This window comes from Sciurus vulgaris (genome assembly GCF_902686455.1).
Source record: "Sciurus vulgaris genome assembly, chromosome: 4".
Classification (NCBI taxonomy): Eukaryota; Metazoa; Chordata; class Mammalia; order Rodentia; family Sciuridae; genus Sciurus; species Sciurus vulgaris.
Window position 1 is genome coordinate 89369734 of NC_136464.1, and position 22940 is coordinate 89392673.

Sequence of the window (22940 nt, forward strand, 5' to 3'; positions counted from 1 at the left end):
ACTCCATGCTGATGTCCAGATATGTCATTTCTCTCATTGGAAAGCTGTGTGTGTGGGGGGGGGGGGGGCGGGGGGGGGCGTTTCTGGTTGCCAGAGGCATTAGGAAGAGGTAGGAATAAACTCCAAGACGTGAGGCTGATGGTGTACTCAGACTCAGCCTCTGCACTGCCTGAGCCTACTGTGACCCCACTTGGCTTCTATTCACTGCTCTCCACCTGCACCCCCATGAAATGTTGGACTTAATTAGCTATTCAACTCTCTGGCCTGTTTCTATGGTTATAAAACAGGAATAATACCTAATTCAGCAGGTTTACCAATAACTAAGAGCTTTCCATTTGCAGGGTAATGCAAAATACTTCATGCAGATTTTCTTATGTGCTCTACATCATAAATAAAATATTTCCCAAAGTTCTCAGAAGACAAGTGGTGGAACCAATCCTCCAAAGAAGTCTACCTAATTCCAGAGTCATGGTTCACCCAGAGCAGTGAGAAAATGGTATTTATTTGCAGGTTCATAACTCTCCTTTGTAAGGCTCTGGGGGAAAATATCAGTTCATAAAACACACAGCCCAGTGCCTGGCAAGTACTAGGAACTCAAAATAAACAGTAGTTATTTTTGTTATTCTATGAAGAGATTGTCCAGCAAGATGAGATACAGTGTTCCTTCCAGGTCAAACCACCCTGGCAGCTTTTCTTCAGTCCCCAGGGTTGATGCGCTTGAATTAGACAGGATTAAAGGCTTACTGGAGCTAGAAGCCTCGCCCCAACTCCCACGTTGAGCCCCAGACCTTCTGTCTGCCTGCTGAGAAGGACAAGGAAGGAAGGCAGCTGCACAGAGCAGGGCTTTGGCATTCCACAGTCAAGGGGGCTTTTGTTCAGGACCTAGGCCTCCTGGGGATCCCCACAATGAGAGAATGGGTCTTGGTCCTGTCCTTGCTGCTCTGTGGACTGGCTGGCCCCACACACCTGTTCCAGCCCAGCCTTGTGCTGGATATGGCCAAGGTCCTCTTGGATAACTACTGCTTCCCAGAGAACTTGATGGGAATGCAGGCAGCCATTGAGCAGGCCATGAAGAGTCATGAGATTCTGAGCATCTCAGACCCGCAGACGCTGGCCCATGTGCTGACAGCTGGTGTGCAGAGCTCCTTGAATGACCCACGTCTGATCATTTCCTATGAGCCCAGTGTTCTAGAGGTTCCCCAGCAAGCCCCAGCACTTACCAACCTCACACAAGAGGAACTGCTGTCCAGGTTGCAGATGAACATCCGCCATGAAATCCTGGAAGGCAACGTGGGCTACCTGCGGATGGATGACCTCCCAGGCCAGGAAGTGCTGAGCAAGCTTGGGGAATTCTTGGTGATCCACATGTGGAGCAAGCTCATGGGCACCTCTGCCTTGGTGCTGGATCTCCGGCACTGCACTGGGGGCCACATCTCTGGTATCCCCTATGTCATCTCCTACCTGCATCCTGGGAACACTGTCTTGCATGTGGATACCATCTATGACCGCCCCTCCAATACTACCACAGAGATCTGGACCCTGCCAGAGGTCCTAGGAGAGAGGTACAGTGCAGACAAAGATGTGGTGGTCCTCACCAGTGGCCGCACTGGGGGCGTGGCTGAGGACATCGCTTACATCCTCAAGCAGATGCGCAGGGCCATCGTGGTGGGTGAGCGGACTGAGGGAGGTGCCCTGGACCTCCAGAAGCTGAGGATAGGTCAGTCCAATTTCTTCCTCACTGTACCTGTGTCCAGGTCCTTGGGACCCCTGGGCGGAGGCAGCCAGACGTGGGAAGGCAGTGGAGTGTTGCCCTGTGTGGGAACACCCGCTGAACAAGCCTTGGAGAAAGCCCTGGCCATCCTCACTCTGCGTCGTGCTCTGCCTGGGGTTGTCCGCCACCTGCAGGAGGCCCTGCAGGACTACTACACCTTGGTGGACCGGGTGCCAGCCCTGTTGCACCACCTGGCCAGCATGGACTACTCTTCTGTGGTCTCAGAAGAGGATTTGGTCACCAAACTCAATGCCGGCCTGCAGGCTGTGTCCGAGGACCCCAGGCTCGTTGTGCGGGCTGTTGGGCCCAAAGAAACCTCTTCTGGGCCTGAGGTTGAAGTTGATGATACCTTAATTGCAGCCCCTGAGGTGCCTGAGATGCCCAAGGATGAGGCTGCCCTGCAGGCCCTGGTGGACTCTGTATTTCAGGTGTCAGTGCTACCAGGTAACGTGGGTTACCTGCGCTTTGATGGATTTCCAGATGCCTCTGTGCTAGGGGCACTAGGCCCCTACGTGATACGCCAAGTGTGGGAACCCCTGCAGGACACAGAGCACCTCATCATGGACCTGCGCCACAACCCCGGAGGACCGTCCTCTGCTGTGCCCCTCCTGTTGTCCTACTTCCAGGGCCCTGAGGATGGCTCTGTGCGCCTCTTCACCACCTATGACCGCAGGACCAATGTCACACAGGAACACTTCAGTAGCAGTGAGCTGATGGGCCCACGCTACGGCAACCAGCGCGGAGTATACTTGCTCACCAGTCACCGTACTGCCACTGCGGCCGAGGAGTTTGCCTTCCTCATGCAGTCGCTGGGCTGGGCCACCCTGGTGGGTGAGATCACTGCGGGCAGCCTGCTTCACACCTGCACCGTGTCACTGCTGGATACGCCTGAAGGAGGCCTGGTGCTTACTGTGCCCGTGCTGACTTTCATTGACAACCATGGTGAGGGCTGGCTGGGTGGTGGGGTGGTGCCTGATGCTATTGTGCTGGCTGAGGAGGCCCTTGACAGAGCCCAGGAGGTGCTGGAGTTCCACCGCAGCTTGGGGGCCTTGGTGGAGGGCACAGAGCGCCTGCTGGAGGCCCACTATGCACGGCCAGAGGTTGTGGAGCAGACAGGGGCTCTGCTGCGAGCTAAGCTGGCTCACGGGGCCTACCGCACGGCTGTGGATTTGGAATCGCTGGCCTCGCAGCTCACTGCTGACCTGCAGGAAGTATCTGAGGACCACCGCCTGCTGGTGTTTCACAGTCCTGGTGAGCTGGTGGCTGAGGAGGTGCCCCTGCCACCCCCTGTTGTCCCCTCTCCAGAGGAGCTCTCCTACCTCATCGAGGCCCTATTCAAGACAGAAGTGCTACCTGGCCGGCTGGGCTACCTCAGATTTGATGCCATGGCTGAGCTGGAGACTGTAAAGGCCATTGGGCCACAGCTGGTTAGGCTGGTGTGGCAGCAGCTAGTAGATACCGCTGCACTAGTTGTTGATCTGCGCTACAACCCTGGCAGCTACTCTTCTGCTGTGCCACTGCTTTGCTCCTACTTCTTTGAGGCAGAGCCCCGCCAGCACCTCTACTCCATCTTTGACAGGGCCACCTCAAAGGTCATGGAGGTGTGGACGCTGCCTCAGGTTGCCGGGCAGCGTTACGATATCCACAAGGACCTCTACATCCTGATGAGCCACACCAGTGGATCTGCAGCAGAGGCCTTTGCTCACACCATGCAGGACCTGCAGCGGGCCACAGTCATTGGGGAACCCACAGCTGGAGGAGCACTCTCAGTGGGCATCTACCAGGTGGGCAGTAGCCCCTTATATGCCTCCATGCCCACCCAGATGGCTCTGAGCGCCACCACTGGTGAGGCCTGGGACCTGGCTGGTGTGGAACCTGACATCATAGTGCCCGCAAGTGAGGCCCTCTCCACAGCCCAGGATATAGTGGCCCTGCGTGCCAAGGTGCCCACAGTGCTGCAGACAGCTGGGAAGCTTGTAGCTGATAACTATGCCTCCCCTGAACTGGGGGCCAAGATGGCTGCCAAGCTGAGTGGTCTGCAGAGTCGCTACGCAAGGGTGACCTCAGAAGGGGCCCTAGCTGAGATGCTGGGGGCTGACCTTCAGCTACTTTCTGGGGACCCCCACCTGAAGACAGCCCATATCCCTGAGGATGCCAAGGACCGCATTCCTGGAATTGTACCCATGCAGGTGAGATACAAGGGAGATTTGACCCAGTCCAATCCTGGGAGTGAGTTGACCTGTGGTCCACAGTGCAGGGCTATGTGTGCAGTGTAAGGCAATTTTTTCTGGGCTTGTTTCCATGGTTAAGTTTTACTAGTCATGTCTTTTCCTCTCTCTCTACTATCCCACCCACTCTCTAAGCTCAGGAATCCCCAAACCCTTCTATAGAACATTACTTACTACTCACTAGGACCCACTTTTAAATCCTCTGGAATAGAAGGAGATGGTATTTGCAACACTCATTATCAGTGTTGGGGAAAGAGGTTTGTAAATCACCTGAGGTCCCCAAGCTATATTTTCTCTTCTGGAAATGTGAAGTTTTTGTTAATTCCTGCCCAGTGCCTCTTTCTGGGGTTTGCAATTTGTGTGAATGAGTTGGGTAGAGTTGGAGAAGTCAGGGTAGGTACAGGGAAGGAGGCAGTGGCTCCAGCCTCACATAGCCTCAGAGCTAAAACATGGAGCCTGGACACAGTCCCCAGAGGTCATGGGTGCTAGACACAGCCCAGAAGCCCACCTGGTTAGTAGCCTACTGCCCTTCTCACAGTGCAATGTGCAGCCTCTGAAGGAGCAGCACTGGATGGATATGCAATCTGATCCACAGGCTTGCCGGATGTAAAACTCAGAATAAGAACCCTGTGATTGAAATATTTGAAAGCCAGCACTGAGGCTTTTGGGGAACAAGAAAACAGGTGGAGGGAGTGTGGTTGCTGGGTTCAGTGGCCAAGGTAGTCCCCGGACTCATCAAGTGCCTCCACCACTAGCTAAGCACTGCATCAAAAAGCAGCACTTATAACATCTCTCCCCCATTGTTTTCTCACTGGTGTTTTGCTGCATGGTCACAGCAAATGTCCATTTGCTTTGGTTAACTTGGAAGGAACATCTGAAGTTAGAGTATGGGTGCAGGCAGTTTATTTGGGAGGTGGTCACTGAGCAGGAGTGAGGAAGCAGGGAGTGGGATGGGGCAAGAGGAAAGCAAATAGCTGGGCTCATTATTAGGCTACTCTGCAGAGGACAGCAGGACCTGAGAAGTACAGGGAACATCTCTTTGAGCTGACCCTCCTCAGGTGGAAAGGACCCAGCAGCTCCTGTCCCTGGATTTGCAGAGGATACCCCAGGATCATGAACTCTTGTGCATTGGGGAAGGAAAGCCTTGTGCCACTTGGAGAAGATCTGGAACGGTGTGCAAAGGCATGAGGGTATGCTGGAAGGGCAGATATAGCTGAAATCAGAGGGGACTGAAGGGAGGGCAAGGCTGGAGGCCACTGCTGGGATCAACACAGGTTTCTGTGCTGCTTGGTGCCCTCAGTCTGCCTCGCTGAGTTCTGTTACCTTCCAGTAGCCTTGGAGACAGAAGAAGAGGTACAGCCATGTTGGGGGACCCTGGTATGGGCTTACAGAACTGTCCATTTCTAAATTTCCTGTTTGTTATTTTCCAGCATAGCCAAGGTTCACAGTTTGGAGTTAGATGTGGATTCAGAGTCTGGCTTCATCTCTTACTGCTGTGTAATCTTAGGCAATTTACTTAATTGCTCAGTGATTCAGTTTCTTCATGGAAAAAAATGACAGTAATGGTGTAACCTGTGAGGAGTGGCTGTGAGGGTAATGATAAGGGCTGAAAAATGCTTAGCCCAAGGGTAAGACCCTGGGAAAGGTAACAATGTCTCTCCTCCCTGCCACAGTGGAGGAGAGGAAGATGAGCCCAGAGACACTGATAAGTGTCATGAGGTTGGGGGCACCATGGCTGGAACCTTCAACTCTGGATAGCAGGGGCTGGGGTTGGCAGACCTGAGGATTCTCTGCAAGGAGGCTACCAATTGATTAATCAATTGATCCATTTATGCGAGTTCACATCCTGTGTCTACTACCAACGTGGTAACCTACCAGATGTGCTGCAGCAATTCCCTAGCACACGCTGACTCCTTCAGAAATGCTCTTTCCCTTCCCATACCCTTAATATTTCTTGTGATATAAAGGGAACTGGTAGCACCCACTTTCTGGGGCTCTGCCATGTGCTGCTCTCCTGACACTGACAGGACTTCTGACTCTTCCAGATCCCTTCCCCAGAAGTCTTTGCAGACTTGATCAAGTTTTCTTTCCACACTAATGTTCTGGAGGACAACATTGGCTACCTGAGGTTCGACATGTTTGGGGATTGTGAGCTGCTCACCCAGGTCTCTGAGCTGCTAGTGGAACACATCTGGAAAAAGATTGTGCACACAGATGCCATGATTATCGACATGAGGTCAGTAGTCCAAGGATCAGTGGTCTGGCCCAGGAAGTAGCCAGAGGACACCAGAGATATGGGCTGCAGCAGAGTGGTCTGGCCCAGGAAGTAGCCAGAGGACACCAGAGATATGGGCTGCAGCAGAGCTCTATTCCTGTGATAGAGCAGAAGAAATGAGAGGGAGCAGGCCACCTTGCCAGCCAGTCCTGGGGTCCTTGCACCATAGGGCCCCAGTACTGGTAAATTCTTTTAAGCTCCTCCAATGATCCCAATGTGTATTTCAGGTTAAGAATGATCCCAAACTTGTTGCCTGGTTATAGGAATCAATTAGGGGTGGGGAGAGTAGGGGACACTAAACATTGATTCCTGGGTCCTACTCCAGCCTTCCCAAGTTAGTATTTCCAGGGTGCAGGCATAATTTGTATATTGAACAAGCATTGAAGGTGATTCTGATGATCAGTACTATTTGGGACAGCTGAATCCTATACCTGTAATTTTGCCTCATAACACAAAATCAACCTACAACAAACCTGGTCATGATAATCAGAAAGCCAGAGAACCAGAAGGAATTTGTAAATAAACATTATCATTGCAAAAATAATTCTTTGCATCATAAAATGGTCGTTGGAAGGATGTCTTCAGATAGTCGCCTCTCTTCTGCATATACAAAAACATACCTCATATGCAATGAGTTCCTTTCACAGAGTATGAGGCAGGAAGCAGAAAAATTCTCAGGCAATGGCCAGGCCCAGGCCTTCTGCGACTTCCGAGTTCATTGGTGGACGCACCTTGGACACTCTCCATAGACCTGGGAGGGGCAGCCTGCTCTCCTCTGATAGGGACACTTCCTATTCTCCCCGGTTCCTTCAAAGGCTGCCGGATTAGCAGACACGGACCAGCTAGCTACTGGTTGCTGGCTGGCAACACCCATGTGGCTGTTAGTTGCCACTAGGTGGCACAGAATCTCAGTGAGGCAGGTTCTCCCTGGAAGTAAATCATTTCTCAGCACACTGCACGTTCGTGTGTGCCCAGCACCTGAACTTGGGGTTCCTGTGGTTCCTTTGATTCTTTTATTACTCAACCACTTTAGTGAACATCTGAATAACCTTTGGTGCTAAGTCCTTTTCTGATTAAATGGGTCGTCCATAATTTTAAAGAGGAGGAAGTCTCAGTCTATAGGTACGACTGACTTAAAAATCCTTTGGTCCCTGATGTTTGGAAGTTCAGATGCTGGGGTTCAGATGCTGGGCCATGAACCCAGCCAGGCCATCCTCAGCCATTGACCAGAAGAGATTCCTAACACATCACTAGCCTCCCAGATGGGGAGGCAGGGGCACAGCAAGGTCACAGAGTGGGACAAATCCAAATGGACTCAGGTGCCCTCATTCCTGAAGCAATTTCACAACCCTGAGTACACTGCCACACTAAGGGCCATGTTAGGACACCTGAGATACATGGTGGGTTTTGTAAAATTATCATAGACTGCAACTGGGAATAATTGATGTTTCCTAAAACGTACTCCATTGGGAGGCACTATGGGTGCAAGGGAGCAGTCTCTGATCAATACCTGGAGGAAATTTGCAGATGAATTCCTATATGCAGGACATAGACATATCAGAGCCTTTAATGAATTAACATGTTATTAATAGGGGAGGGTATGGTATTCAATATTTTCTAAATGATTTGACACAAATCTCTTGGTCTTAAGAGACTTATACTCTTGGGAATGCTGTGGGTAATGCCTGTCCATGGAACTCTGAAGGAAGAAGGGGGCACTAGACCAAGGCTTGCCTGAGATTAGAACCCTCCATAGGACTAAGGTCCCAGGTCCCAGAGGGGTCTGAGGACCTACCTGTGAGCTCTACTTCCCTTTCCTCAGGTTCAACATCGGAGGTCCCATCTCCTCCATCTCTGCCCTGTGCTCCTACTTCTTTGATGAAGGTTCTCCAGTGCTACTGGACAAGATCTACAACAGGCCCAATGACTCTGTCAGTGAACTCTGGACCCACACTCGTCTTGCAGGTGCGTGTTTTCATTCTAGAAGCTTCTGGAAAATCAGGGAAGGACAGCTTGACATTAGGTAAAAGTCACAATAACTGGAGGAACATAAAGCTGCTGTCCTGATTTATGCATTTGGTGCTATGACCTTGAATCTCAGCAAATACATACTGTTTTCCCAAGAGGAGAAAATGGGTTCAACTAGGTTGAATATCTGGTCTAGGTTCACTCAACTAAACATGAAGGAACCAAAATGAGAATGTTCAGGCAATCCCTGAGCATTGTAGACCCCCACTCTCAAAGACCCCTTCCTGAGTAGATGGACTCCTCACTCTATCTAGCATGCAAAACCAGGAAGCTGCGCTCCCATCTCACAAGAGGGCACTGGAGGACAATGGGGGTATGTCTGTGATCAGAAAAGCAGCCTCCCACTTTCTTTCTGCACTTCCTTATTACACATGCATTTCACCCTAGCTTCTAGGACATACATCTAATAATATTTCAGGTTGTAAATACATATCAGAATCAGATAAATTCTCAATTCAAACAGATATTCAAGAACAAGAGTTAAAAACAGTCTCAGCTCTGAAGATCATAAGATCCTAGAACTTCAAAATCCACTAGGAGAGCCACAAGTCTATTAGGCGGGGTGAAGGGGTTGGGGGAAGAAAGAAAGCGAAAAACCTCATGAATATATTTGATTACATTTGAAATGAACATATTATGGATATATTGGATAAAATAAATAATGATTAAAATTGATTTCATCTAATTTCTTCTTTTTTATTTACCATGGCTACTAGAAAACTTAAAATGACATCAGTAGCTTGTATTCCAAATGTGTTTCTTGTCTATTGGATCTCACTGTCTGGAGGGGTATCCTCATTAGTCCACAAATTTGGTTCTTTTCAGGTTCCAAAGCCAAAAGGAAGTCAGGTCAGATTCAGGAAGAGAAAGCATGCCTGGTAGTCAGGGAGGTCAAGAATTTCCCATTATTTCCCTGCCTGGGCAGTTCACAGGCACTTAGATGCTTGTGATTGGGTACACACTGTTGTCACCACTTCATAGATGCAGAAACTGAGGCTCAGAGAGGTCTAGCAGTTTTTCTGGGAACACCCAGGCACAGGAGTAAATTCTAGGCCCTCCTTACTGCCAGTCCAGGGAGTAGAGAGAAGGTAGGTACCCGAGGGCCTGACTTGAATCCCCATCCTGAAGGGCTTTCTATCTTCCAGGTGAACGCTATGGCTCCAAGAAAAATGTGGTCATTCTGACCAGTGGTTTAACAGCTGGTGCTGCTGAAGAATTTACCTACATCATGAAGAAGCTGGGCCGGGCCCTGGTCATTGGGGAAGTGACCAGTGGGGGCTGCCAGCCCCCACAGACCTACCACGTAGATGATACTCACCTCTACATTACGATCCCCACGGCCCGCTCTGTGGGGGCTGCAGATGGTAGCTCCTGGGAGGGTGTGGGTGTGACACCCCATGTGCTGGTCCCTTCAGAAATGGCCCTTACCAGAGCCAAGGAGAAGCTCCAGCACACTCTGAGAGGGTGAGGTGGAGCCAGGGCCTGTGGGAGGGCCTCCATTGGCAGAACTCTGGGCCTGCCTGAGGCTCCAGGGGCAGCCCAGGGACCAACAGTTCTGGTTAGTCTTAGAGTTGGAGCAACATTTAGGGCTCATCCATGTGACCTTCTCAGCACTGCACCAATCTTCTCTGCTTGGACACTCCTGCCAAGATGGGAAGCTCACCCCTCGCGCCCTTCGGTATTTTAGGGAGGTGAAGTCCAGATCCATTCTCTCACCCAGCTTCCTAATCACCTGCACCCTGGTCTTCATGCTGTCACCAAGAGCAGCTCCATCTGTAGAATTATGTGAGCCACAGATGCAAGGTACATGCACCTTATTTTCCCTGGTAGCCACATTTTTAAAAAGTAAGATGAAACAGTGATTAATTGCCACAGTATTCCAATACTGCAGGTGCTCCTCCGTTTACAATGGTTTACATCATAAGCAAAATGTAATTGAAAATGCATTTAATGTTCAGATAAACCTATTACAAAGACAAAAGATAAGTGGAACCTTAGTAAGTTGGAGACCATCTACATAATTTATTTAACCCATTATATCTGAGGTGGTATGGATTCACCACATAATACAAAAATTGTAATGAATACGATGTTTTTTTGTATGAGGTCTTGGAAATGTGGTAGGTAGTTTGTGCTTATAGCACATCTCCAGGTTTCTAGTGCTCAGTGACCACAGGCAGCTTGTGATTCCCTTGTGGGATGATACAAGCCATGAGGTTACAGGCCTGACTCCTGCTGCACACTGTCCCTGCTAGAGCACCTCCCACACTGCCCAGTGGTCATTTTCTCCATGTAGCCCTCAGAGTCAGGCACTGTCCTGCTCAATCTTAGTCTCTGAATGCCTGACAGCCAGCAGGGCACCTAGCAGAAGTGTTGTGTTCACAATAACTGCACATGAATGTCGGGATGCACAGAAAGCAAGTCTACATTGCCTTCCACACATGCATCCCCCAGACACTTGAACCAAGTGAGCCCAGAGAGGGATGTAGGGAGCTCAGGGGTGACCTGGGAAGATGAGGCCCTCAGCTGGTGTCCTAGGAGTTATACAACCCTGCCCTGCTGGGAGTGAGGAGGGACTCAAAAGTGAGAACCGACCAAGGCCTTGCTCACAGTTCTGGTGGAGGTGAGTCAGAAAGTGAGGAGGAAAGTCCCAGCCCCCAGTCAATGCCTTGGGAGCCCATGACCCCAGGACAGCTCAGTGAGGGTAATGAACAGGTGTCATTTGGCCTTGATATCAGGATCAGGTCAGACTCCAGAAGCCCAGGCTCTGCTATACCAATAGAGCACCCCAAAGACAGTTCCTCCCAGTGCACTAGGCACAACCCTGGCTTCCCCAGCTCCTTGCAGGGACCCCTGAGGGTTAAGGAATCTGGGCAAACCACCAAGCCCTCATTAATACTTCAGGGATTTCAATGGGGGCAACCGTAAAACGCACCCTGTGTAAATTCTTCCCCATCTAGGACAAGATTTCACTGCAGTTCCTTGTTCTACATTCAAATAAGATTAAGTGTAACTGTTGACTCTTAGTGGTAACATGTATAATATGATCTCAATTTCTTCTTCACTAAACCTATGAATCTCCAGGTGAATGTCTGACTACTCTACAGTGTTGAAATACTTAAATTCTAGGGCTTCTCTCTCTTTCCTCTCCTCTGTGTTTTTCATGTATTAGTGGCTCTCTGAGAATTAGCTGAATTTCAGCAATGGCTCCTTCTTGGTGGTAGAATTTTGGATGGTATTTTTGCCTTTCTTATTAATACTTTGCTCCATTTCCAAATCTTCATAATGAGCATGTCATTATTTTCAGATGGAGCAGTCATTATTCCAAAGAAATTAAAATAAGTGATAGAACTGAGTCCTTGCTTGTAACATAGTGGTCTCTAGTGATGGTCACATGTATTTTTTTCATGGGTTTTCCTTTTGCATCACCAGATTTCTTTGATTCACCCTGCTGGACCTTATGGATAGTTGACTGGGTTTAATACATGGCCTTGGGTGCTGTAGTGTCAGCAGAGGGCAAAGATCCCACAAATCTCAATAGAAGGTGGCATGGAACATTTTTTTCTCTGGGGATATTCTCTCTTGGAGCTTCATGCAGCATGGATGAACATCATCCTGCACCCAGGAGGCAGCTGCAATGCAGGCAAGCTCAAAAGCAACTTACCCAACTTACTCAAGTTCACATAAACAACACAGTGGACATTTGTCCTTCCTTAGGCCACCCACCATTTGCACACCATTGAATGTTCAGAAAAATCGCTTTCCATCTGAGCCTGTGGGAAACACTCATTGAGAAGCAACGAAGTGGTTAGAAGCCCAAGTCAACCTGTCTGGGTGCCAGGACCAGCACAGCAATTTTCTAGCTGTGAGATTTCAGGCATCTTATTTCACCTTTCTGGGCCTTAGTTTCCTTTCCTGTTCAGTGGGATATATAATATTACATTTGGTGCTGTGAAAATTAAATGAGTTAATTTAGTGCTCAACTGGTGTTAGCTGTTACCATTTCCTCACTCCAAAGCCGAGCAGTCTGGAAGCCCATTATTTCCAACATGGTAGGGTATGGGCATGAAGTCCTATCTTGGTCAGTCAGAAACTCCTGTGCAAGATGTCTCTTCTGGAGCAAGTGCCCAGGGAATTTTGGCAGCAGCCCCTTGCCAGATAACAAATGTGGAGGGGCAACACAGCCATGTCCTATACTTAGCAAGGACAGCAGCAACATTCTCTGGAGGCAGCTCCTGGTTGTGACTTTAGTTGGGACTCTGGCTGAGTAGTTCATTTTCCCTGCTGCCACTCCCTTTCAGCTTCCATTAGCCAAAGACTTTGTTTCTTTCCAATGAATAGCACAGTCTGGAGCAGCTGGCTAAGGGGTGGGACCTGGACCAACATCTGTCTGGTCACAAAGATCCTGTTGTTATTGATAATGAATAGGAGGCCTTGGACCTGATCTGCAAAGGGGAAATTGAGGTGAAGAGAAGCTAAACGTGTTCTGTGGAGCAAAGTGAAAGGTCAGCCTCCCTGCACACATACCTTCTCACATTGTTTCCTGCTTGGACACAGAAGACTAGAGAAAAACATCTCTGCTGCTGGCTGACCCAACTGGCCAAAAGCTGCCCAGCAGTTTGCCATCCCCTCTCCTTTGTCTGGGAGTCCTGGCTTGATGCCTAACCCCCGCCTCCCAGTCTCCTGGCCCATCTCAAGGCAGCTAAGGGCTGTTTCTCACAGGAAAGCATTGTTCTGTGAAGCAGACTTCTACTGGAGGTCCGATTTATCTGTGTCTCCTGCAGATCTTGTGTAAAGGTAGGTCAGCCAGGATCCAGCAGGGTTAACTGGAGCAGCTCCCTTGGCCTGGCATCCAGAGGTGCTGGAATGCCCCCCCAGGTGTCCATTTGGCCCTCTTCTGCATGACTTATGGATTATAAAGGCCTGTAAAGGAGTCAAAGCTGGCTTCCTGGGGCAAGACAGGCCTAGGGGCTTCTCTGCTGTTCTCAATCAAAGCCCAGACCACATTCCAAGTAACAAAACTTCAAGATCAACAGGTGGAGAAAGAATACAGGGCAAACTGACCCCTCCTCCAGCTCTTCTACCCCCTCCCAGGGCAGATCGTGAGGATGTCAAGCCAGCCATAAGGACAAGTAGTATAAGCAGAGCAAGAAGCTCCAAAGAAGATCCTGGGGACCTGATAAAAGCAGCAGAGATGGGGAGTGAGCACAGTCTTCTCAAAGGCATATCTGTACAGGGTCAGGGTGAGCAGGGTGTAGGGCAGTGCTTGGTTGCTGGAGACCCATGGGTAAGTGCTATCAGTCAGGAGTTAGTCATGCCTATACCATGAAGGAAAAGGTGACCTTGAACTCAAGTGATTACTGGAGATGTGACCTAACCCTTTAGGGCAGGAGAGGGATCACTGTAGCCACATGCTCCATCCAGAAAGGAACACCAAGGAGACACCTAGGAGATCTCCATAGGGCCCCTGTCTTCAGGCCAGGCAGGAACTCAGGAGGAGAGAACACAATATATCGCTCATCTTGTTCACCCTCCTCTTCCTGTGTCCCTGTGTCTGTCCCTGACACAGCCCATCATGCAGTAGATGGCCACTTGTGTGTCTGCAAGGGCCCCACAAAGCCACCCACAAAGCTAGATTGCAGCTAAAACAAAGTGGTAGGTCCAAATCCTACTCCAAGTCCCCACCAGAGGGCATCATCTCCCACCTCCTGGTTTTGTGGGATTTAGCTACCACCTGGCCTAAGGACTTCCTCTTGCTTTGCTAACCCAGGTGACTGGTATAAAAATAGCCTCCTAATCCCAACAGATTACAATGGCAAGGGGATCAGAGGCCAGGGGCCTCCTGCCTAAGGCCCCAGGAAAACACAAGAGGAACAGGAGAGGAAAACTTAAAGAATCCCTCTCCTCCCCACTACCCCAACTACCCCTCCAATCTCCACTCAACATTGGTCTCCTAAAATTTTCTCCTAGGAGAGTCCCAAACCAAAGCATGTTGGAGAACAAACTTTTTTCAAAATAATAGATTTATCCTATGACATTCAGATCTCATAAGATGCTCTTTAGACTTACCACATGAATTCTGAAACAAACAAAATCATGCAAATGACATATCTAAACTATAACAAGACCCCAGGATTGAGATAGTTTTACTCCTCTCTAAAATAAGAACAAAAAGAACCCCTGATCTAGGTTAAAAAACTGAGAACTAAATTGTATCTGAATTCAGAATGTTTTATTTTAACTCCATTTGCTCATTTTGAGGACTTCTTATAAATTTTAATTGAATTGTTACTTTTAGGAGATGATTTATTAGGATATAATTTACCACTTTTTTCCAAATGCTAATAGATATTTTCCCTCCTTGGTTCCAAGAAGTTAGTCAAGCCTTTATGTTTGTCAACTCAGTGGCTTCTTTGTGACATGCCTAACCACACAGCTTTGCCAGAGAACCACAGTATGTCAGCTCCACATTACTATAATGAAATGCCTGAGACAATTAACTGATAAAGAGAAAAGTTTTATTTAGCTCACAGTTTGTATGTTCCTATCCAAGACTGGGCGCCTCCAATAAATGTGGCAGATGGTAATGGCAGAAGCACATGTTGGAGCAAGTCTTATATCATCAACCAGAAAGCAGAAAGAGAAAGAGGAAGATAGAAGGGACTGAGTGACCTGAGGTTCCAACAATCCCCTTGAAGGGCACTCAACATTCTAAGGACCTTCCATTAATTCTCTTAAAGGTCCACAGCACTTCCTAATACTGCCACACTCGGGACCAAGGTTTATCTGTGGGCTTTAGGGGGATACTCATACAAAACATAGCAGCTACTGAAGCCAGAATTGGGGACAGGCAGTTAGTGTAGAAATAGGGAATCGGGTCAAATCGAGGAAATGGAGGCCATAAAATCATCTGCCTCTGGAAGTTGGAGACTGCCCCTGGAAGAATGGAATGTCAAGGATCTCCGGAGCCCATTGATTACCAAATTTACCTGCCTTTATCAAGGACTACAAACAAGGAGCTGCTAATTAATGTCCCCTGGGCCCTTACCTGCCTGAATCACCTTGGCCCTCCCCCTGCCCATGGCTTTTCACTTAATGCAAAACCAGGCCTAGTCACGTAGGCAGGAAGGAGAGATAAGGGGGGGAGAGAACTGGAGAACAAAAGAGAATTTAACCTATAAAAGATGTAGGGTGCGCTCACTTCTTGGGACTTTAGAACATCAGCCATGGCCCCCTTCTCCCTGCCGGGAGAAGTCTGTATTATTAGCTTTAAATAAAACCTGCTTAATATGCTTGCCTTGGCATGCTTCTCTAGTGTTCAATCTTCAACATTAGAAGGAGCAGAACTCGGCACCGGTAAACGGCGGTATCACTACCAAGGCTCTAGATTCTTAGAGTGGTGGAAGAAAGAAGACATAAAAGCTTGGAGGATAGAGACAAAGATGGCTAAATAGTATAGGGACATGTTGGGATGCCGAGAGAGGGCAGGTGCTTCACATGGCGAGTGCTGCAGAACTTCTCCTGACCTTGAGAGATAGGAGAAATTTGGTAATGGTGGAATGAATACTCTACCAGAACCACAGGATAGGGGTGCCCAGTCAGTTAAATTAGTATAAAGAATTTAAGGAATGTGACAAATCTTACCCCAGAATTCATATTTGCTTTTTAAAATTTTTTTTGTCACACATTTGCCATTATTTGAGCAGTAGGTGGGACACTTATAGTAACAGTAAAAAAAATAAAAATAATAATTTACAAAAGCAGGGATTTAGTGAAGCCACCTGGTGGGTACCCTTGGGAGCTCCTACGTAGATAGGACCCAGAGGAGGAGGAAGAGGACTCCATAACTTATGAAGAGCGAGGCCACCAAGGAGAAGAGGAGCTCTTTGTAGATATCCCATGTGTACTTGGTGGAGGTAACCTCATGAACAAAGAGTCAGGCAGTGAAGAACATGCCAATAGCCAGAAGTACCACAGTTAGCTGGGTTGACTGGGCTGGTGTGTCTGCTGATGGCCTCGCACTCCATTTTGCCCTGCATATGGTAAGCCATTGCTCTGCCACCAGAAGAACTAATATCTGCTTTTGTGATGTGTGTGGCAACATCACCTACCAAGCCTTAATTGGGGCATGGAAGGTGGCTACCTAGTATGCTTGGGTTGCTGTAACAAAAACAACATAGACCAAGTGGCTTATAAAGAACAGGAATTTATTGCTCACATTTCTGGAAGCTGGGAAGTTCACCATCATGGTGCCAGCAGATTCAGGGTTTGATGAGGGTCTAGTTACTGCTTCATAGATGACTCTTTTTGGCTGTGTCTTCATGGAGGTAGTGGGCAGCTGGTGTTCTGAGGTCTCTTTTATAAGGACTAATCTCAACTTGCTAAGGGCTCTGCCTCTTCATATTGTCACCTTGAGGGTTAGGAGTTTAACATGAATTTGAGGGACACAAACATTCAGACCACAACAGGGGCTGAGAGAGCTTGGGTAGTCCATGAGTTCAAGAAGCTTAACCCCTGTAGACACAGAGACTGGAAGGAAGAAGTGGGGGAGGATGTGACCTCCAAAAGAACTCTAGGAAACCAGTCTGGTGATACTTAAGAACTGTCGCATAATCAATTTAAGTCATCACCTCTATAAATCACCTTTGTTGATTTGAATGACTAAAAAACAACTTTAGTGTACATTAGTTTTTACCAAGATTAACTCCATCCCTACAGTTGATTTTTAATAATATTAATTCTATCTTAAAAAGGAGAGTTTGGGGAAGATGTTTTATTGTGTTTCTTCATAACTTTACACCTTCTCAAAACGCCTTCCCTGCTTGTGAATGGTGTACCTACCTGGTAACCATTAGTAAAAAATACATATGAGATCACTTTATTCATTGCAATGCAAAATATCACCTAGTCTAGCAGAGGTTCATTGTGGAGTGGGGTTGGGCAGGTATGACCCACAAGTGTAGATATCTCAGGGTTATAATCTTGACCTCACTACCACTCACTTGCCTTGAAATGCTGAGCATATCTGTTCATGTTGTGGACTTCAAAATCTACTGCTACACAGTGAGAAGACTAGAAATCTAAATTCCTTTTCAATTTCAAGTGTCTACTCCATCTTGGGATGGGACATTTTCCCCTTTCAAGTGGATTTTAGAAAAATTATGTATCTACCTGATAAACCATTTGACAGATGCCAAAATACTCCTGAGAAGCAAAGGTTTGGCAGGAGTGAGACAGAACCAATTATTTCTTTCATTTATTCATGTATTCTTTCATTTGCTCATTCAACAATGTTTTCTGAATCCCTACTGTGTGCCTACATTGTTCTAGACAATGGAGATACAGCAGTGAACAAGACAGCAACAAATAAAAATGTTAGTCCTTTAATACTGATAAAAGCCACAATAAAAAAGATAAATCAGTATACTACTTAATATTCAAAATAGTGAAAAGTGCTCAAAAGAAGGTCAATGAGAGAGACAGAGAGAGAGAGGGTAAGTATAACAAGGTTCAGTTGAAATTTGAGGCAAGGAGTCTAAATTGACCCTAAATTCTGATTACTGAATCATCTGCAATCCCCTGGGCCATGCTGGGCTGAGCAGACCTGTGACAGACTGGAAAGAACAGAAGCTCAGAGTCAGGGATCTTGGGTCTTGTCTGCACTGCTACACCACAGCAATGTCTTAGGAAAGCCACAAACCTTTTTGAGCTTAGTTTCTTTCTGCAGTAAGAAGGAAATTCAGTACCTACATCTTGCACTGTTGTAGAGATGAAATGATAGAAGAATGCCAAGTATCTTGTATGCACCTCACCCGAGCTTTCTGAGTTGCTCTTTCCTGCTCCATCTGGGACAGCAGGGAAGGGTGGCTCCTGCAGTATCAGCCCCCATATGCACATGGCATGACCTCTATTTTCTCTTTACCCATACTCATAATGGGAGCAGGTGGTAGATTGAACTACTACTGGTCCCCATTCTTCACCTCCCGGAAAGGGAATGTCCATCCACTTCGTCATTGTGGCTTTATTGTGTACTTTTCCAGTTTTCCACTTTGGGCCTGGCTTTGTGACTTGCATTGTTCCGGGGAAGGTAAGTACTGTGACCCAGGCAGAGCCTTGAGATGTGTCTCTGCCTCTGGACTTGCCCTCCATGCTCTTGGCATCGCCATGAGAGAGGTTAGCTCTGGGAAGCCCATCTGCCCCAGAAAAACAAAAAGTATGGACTTGAATTGACCCTGAGACCTGGAGCCATGCCCAACCAAGATTGGCTTACCCTGGTCTCCCTACAGACCCACAGCTGAGAAGTGGTTGCCTGTACTTGTTTGCCCCTGAGATTTAATTGATAACAAAGCTGATCAGTGCAGAGAGTGACCATAAACCTCAGTGTATTCAGTGCCCACAGTCTGCCAGGCAATAAGCTGACTGCTGTTTATACACCTTTCTTGTGACTCTGACAGCATCCTTAAGACAAAGGGGTTATCATCTCCATTTTACAGATGAGAAAACTGAGGCTCAGCAGGTTGAAAGAACATGGCCAAGATGTTGGTTCACACATGAAAGAGTCCAAATTGAATGCACACTTGCCTGCCTGCAAAGCTGATGTGCGCAACAACATGCTTCCATGCAAAGCAATAGGCACAGCCAGAAGCAACCCACTCCCTGTGCCAATGGTCCCACCAGCCTGAATGAGTAAAGCACATCATTTTATTTCATGACTTCACTTCTTGAGAGATACGATACATGGTCTGGACTGTTTTTTCCAAATTACAACGGAGTTGGAGTTTTGTGATGACTTCAGGGCAGGCTGAGGAGCCCCCTCTGCCTCTTCACTGAGTGTTGAATTTGCTCCTCTTCCACCTGTTAACTGTGAGAAGTCAGGTGCCTAGAAAGATGGTGTCGCTCCCGGAAATACTCATGACAAACAGGACAGATGAGGGCCTCTTCTCTGCGCTTCTTAGAATGTGGGTCAGGTCCTAGGTGCTCCTTTTTGTGGTGGGATCGCATGTGGAAGACCAGGTCAGAGGTCAGGCGAAAGGAGAGGCTGCACTTGGCACACCAGTTCTGGGTGGACAAGCCCAGGGACGTGAGTGTGGGTGGCAGGAGGGCCCGTGAGGCTGTAGAAGATGTGGGTACCTGGGCCTGGGTGTGTTCTAGCCACAGCATGGGGGCACCCTGGAAAGTGCTACAGAGCAGAGCATTCTGTGACAATGTTTGCAAGTTCCAGAAATCGCCGACCACAAGCTTGGAAGTTGACATTCGACCCCAACAATGGTTATCTAGAGTATTGAGAAATCCTGAGAGCTCAACCAGGGAGTCTGTAGATTCACCTGCCTGGAAGATGGAGGTTGGCCCAGGCCTTTCTGCTCGGCGCTTGGTGGGTTTGCTGAAAGCGCTTCTCTGCTCACCTCGGGCTGGGCCAGGCCACACAGAGGAGACTGTGCTGCCTGCTGGGGCCCTGGAAACATCTTGGCTCTGCTGCTGGGGGCCAGACTGGCCTGAAGCATCTTTGTGCTCCCTCTCCTGGGCCTGGTCACCCCCCAGTCTCTCATGGAGCTGTGGCAGTTCCATGAAAGCACTCTTTCTCTGCTCTACATGTGCCTTCCTGGGCAGTGGTTTGCCCAGTCTGGGCTTTTCTGGTACTGTTGGCACAGTCAGCTCAGCACTGCCCACATCCTGACCACCCTTACTTGTGGCAGTATCAGAGCACAGGTGGTTTGTTCTCTCAAGCAGCACCTGCTTGCAACCCAGGCTCTGCTCAGGATCACTAATTCCCCATCTGTTTTCAGACAAAGTGCTCAGAGGAGCCCCCTTCCCAGCAGCCATGATGATCAGCAGGGGATGGACAGGCTGAGCAAGGTGGACACTCCAGCAGCCATCAGTCTTCAGACTTTGGGGTTCTGAAGGCCTGGTCTTCCCAGGAGGAGCCAGAAGATTAGAGTAATCACTGGGCCAGACACACTCAGCCACTGTGCTCTAGGAGAGAGGAAGCAACAGGCAGTGAGACCAGCAGTGGTCATTCACCGCATTATACAGGCTGATGTCAGACAAGCCACCTGGTTCCTGGGAACTCCACCACTGTCTTTGAAATGGGAGTAGTGGCCATAGTACCCCTGAGGGTAGAAGTGGAGAGGAGAGAGAAGGGGAGCAGAAGGAGGAAGGAGGGGAGGGGAAGAGGAACTTAGATGACCTCAGACTCCAGAGCTCACCACCTGGCAGCAGCTGGAAAGCACCCAGAAGAGAATAATAGACTCCTGGCATAAATGGCTACTGGTAATTAACCATGGGGAGGCTGATAATTGGAGAGGCTGTAGGAGCAGGGAAGGGGGACTGCTCTAGATGCAGAAGCTCCACAGGTTTCTGGATCCTCTACCAACAAACAATCCCAGCATGATGAAGCTGCCCACCCTCAGGTCCTATTCTAAACCTAGCTGCATCTAAGCCTGGCTCAGTGTCAAGGGCCCAGGGGAGGCCATAACATCAGGAGGTCACAACATTGGAGGACTGTGAACCTCACAGTTCTTGTTCCTCACTTCTCTTTCTCTCCCTGCTCTAACTTTAACCCTCTACTCCTCAGGCTGTTTTGTTGGGCCTCAAAGTCTCTTTGTCCGCCTTGCAGATCCTTCCTGCTTCTGGTTGGTTTCCTTAAATTTTCTCTGAGCTAGGTTTCTTATTCGATCTCAGGTCCCTACTACTTCCCCCATTCCTGTCCTAGCACCATGTGAATAGGTGGTTGCCATGATCCCCCAAACAGTGGCTGCCACTCAGGTCTAAGTATTTTTCCCAGTCAAGCTCCCCAGAGAGATTGAAATACCGAATGTGTGTTCTTTTGAGTCTCCATGTGCATGTGGATAGCTGCCACACTGTGGACCCTGCAAACTCCAGCTCATTCCTCAAGGCTCCTCCCTGAGCCTTCTCCAGTCCTCCCAGGCATGGACAACACTCCCTTCTCCATTCTACTTTTGGGACATCAACACCCTGCTTGTACCACACACAATATAAGGTGTACCTCTTTGTGGCTTTCTAGGAGGTGAGTACTCTAAGAACACAAACATATCAATTCCTCTCCTCTTCTGTAGCACCTAATCATGCCTGCAGCAGGTCAGGTGCTCAGGAAACTTTCGATGAATTAATGAATGAAGTGACAGGAAATGAATTTAGCAGATGTTATAAGTTTACTTTGTCCTCACGAAGAGTGTGATCCACAGCTCAGGCAAAGGCAGAAGTCACTACTGGCAGCATAAGGGCACCCTTTACTTTCCAAGCCTGACATAAGATCAAAAGGTGAGGCCCTATGAAGGGTGTTTAGTTTTTTCCCATTCACTCATCTCTGTTTATTCCTATCCTTCTACCTCCAGGGAGAACCTGTCTAGTTTTGCTTACAGAAGTCTCAGCAAGTGTCAGCCATATGAGGTGACTGGGGAAAATGCTGAATGGCCTTTAGGTTTTGAGAGCCACTGTGAGGGCGAGCGCCACACAAATTGCTCAGAATGAAAGCACCCTTCCTTTGAGTGCTTGACTGTTCACACTCTGACCATGGTTAAAAGAAACAGAAATGGAAGAAAAAAAACAAAGATGTTCACTGCAGTACTATTTACAGTGGTGAAAAAGAACAACTGAATGCCTGATTACAAAGACATGGTCAATAAATTATAATGCACAAACAAGAGAAAACAGGTGCAGGCTTGGAAAGTGATGTTTATGATATAATGATGAAGAGAAAAAAGGGCCATAGATTGTATATTTAGTGCAATCTAGTCTATGAAAACAAAAGGGGATAAGTTGAAGGAAAAAAATCCTGGAAGGAAACAATAGGAAATAATATGCAGAGTGAGTACCTTGTTTTATTTTTCATTGATCCATTCTTTCATTCATTCAGCTAGCATTCACTGAGAGCCTCTGGCATGCTGGCCTGTGCTAGGTGCTCTGGTGACAATGGTGACAAGGCAGATGTGTTGGTGAGAGAGGACAATAGACCAGTGCCTAGGGAGGGGAGGAAAGGGAGGAAGGAAGCCAGAATAAAGTGGACATGATTGTTTTTATAAATAACAGATTCATCTTTAAAGTATGGCTGTAAAACTACATATTTTCACTAAAAAATCTTATATTAGAATGTTAAGAACTAGATATAAATACATCTGTGAAATTTCTGCCAATAATAGAGCACATGTACAACAGTGAAGACCCTTAGTGATGGCATGGCCATCTCAGCTGGTATAAGTACACTCTATGATGTTCACGCCAATGACAAAATGGCCTAATGACCCATTTCTCAGAATGCTTACTGTCATTAAGTGATGAACAGAGCAAAACAAAAATAAAACCTATCTCACAAGTAAAGAAACAAAGAAAAACATGGATGAAACTATGCTCTAATACTTGTATATGTAGATTATATACTTGTACATATAGATTATACAAACATAATATACACTATGTGTATATATATGTGCATAGTGTATATATACTATAGTATATATACACTATATACACTATAGTATATATAGTAAAATAGACTCTACTATGTAACAATATGTACATATACTATTCAATATACTATAATCTATCTATCCATATTAGACTATATATAATAAAAGATATACCATTGTGATGTTAGTATAATGGTGTTTTAGTCAGCTTTCTG

The 22940-nt window shown here is 47.7% G+C and overlaps 2 protein-coding genes and 1 pseudogene across 3 annotated transcripts; 1 reads left to right on the plus strand and 2 right to left on the minus strand.

The window, feature by feature from the left end:
• Positions 1 to 906: 906 nt before the first annotated feature.
• Positions 907 to 9770, plus strand: RBP3 (retinol binding protein 3; the record flags this gene model as incomplete). The annotated part of the gene is made up of 4 exons (XM_079136292.1): positions 907 to 3960; positions 6045 to 6235; positions 8097 to 8239; positions 9448 to 9770. 4 exons carry the CDS (start codon positions 907 to 909, stop codon positions 9768 to 9770), a joined length of 3711 nt encoding a protein of 1236 aa, XP_078992418.1.
• Positions 9771 to 16086: 6316 nt separating this feature from the next.
• On the minus strand, positions 16087 to 16329 carry LOC306659333 (dolichyl-diphosphooligosaccharide--protein glycosyltransferase subunit TMEM258-like; annotated as a pseudogene). Its single transcript has one exon. The product of its transcript is annotated as a dolichyl-diphosphooligosaccharide--protein glycosyltransferase subunit TMEM258-like (transcript).
• Positions 16330 to 16521: 192 nt separating this feature from the next.
• LOC306658686 (zinc finger protein 488-like) lies at positions 16522 to 22494 on the minus strand. Its single transcript, XM_079135870.1, is given in 4 exon segments — positions 16522 to 20122; positions 20124 to 20138; positions 20140 to 20272; positions 22135 to 22494. Coding segments are annotated over 3 exon segments (1014 nt in total). The 5' UTR covers positions 20176 to 20272; positions 22135 to 22494; the 3' UTR covers positions 16522 to 19159.
• Positions 22495 to 22940: the final 446 nt, after the last annotated feature.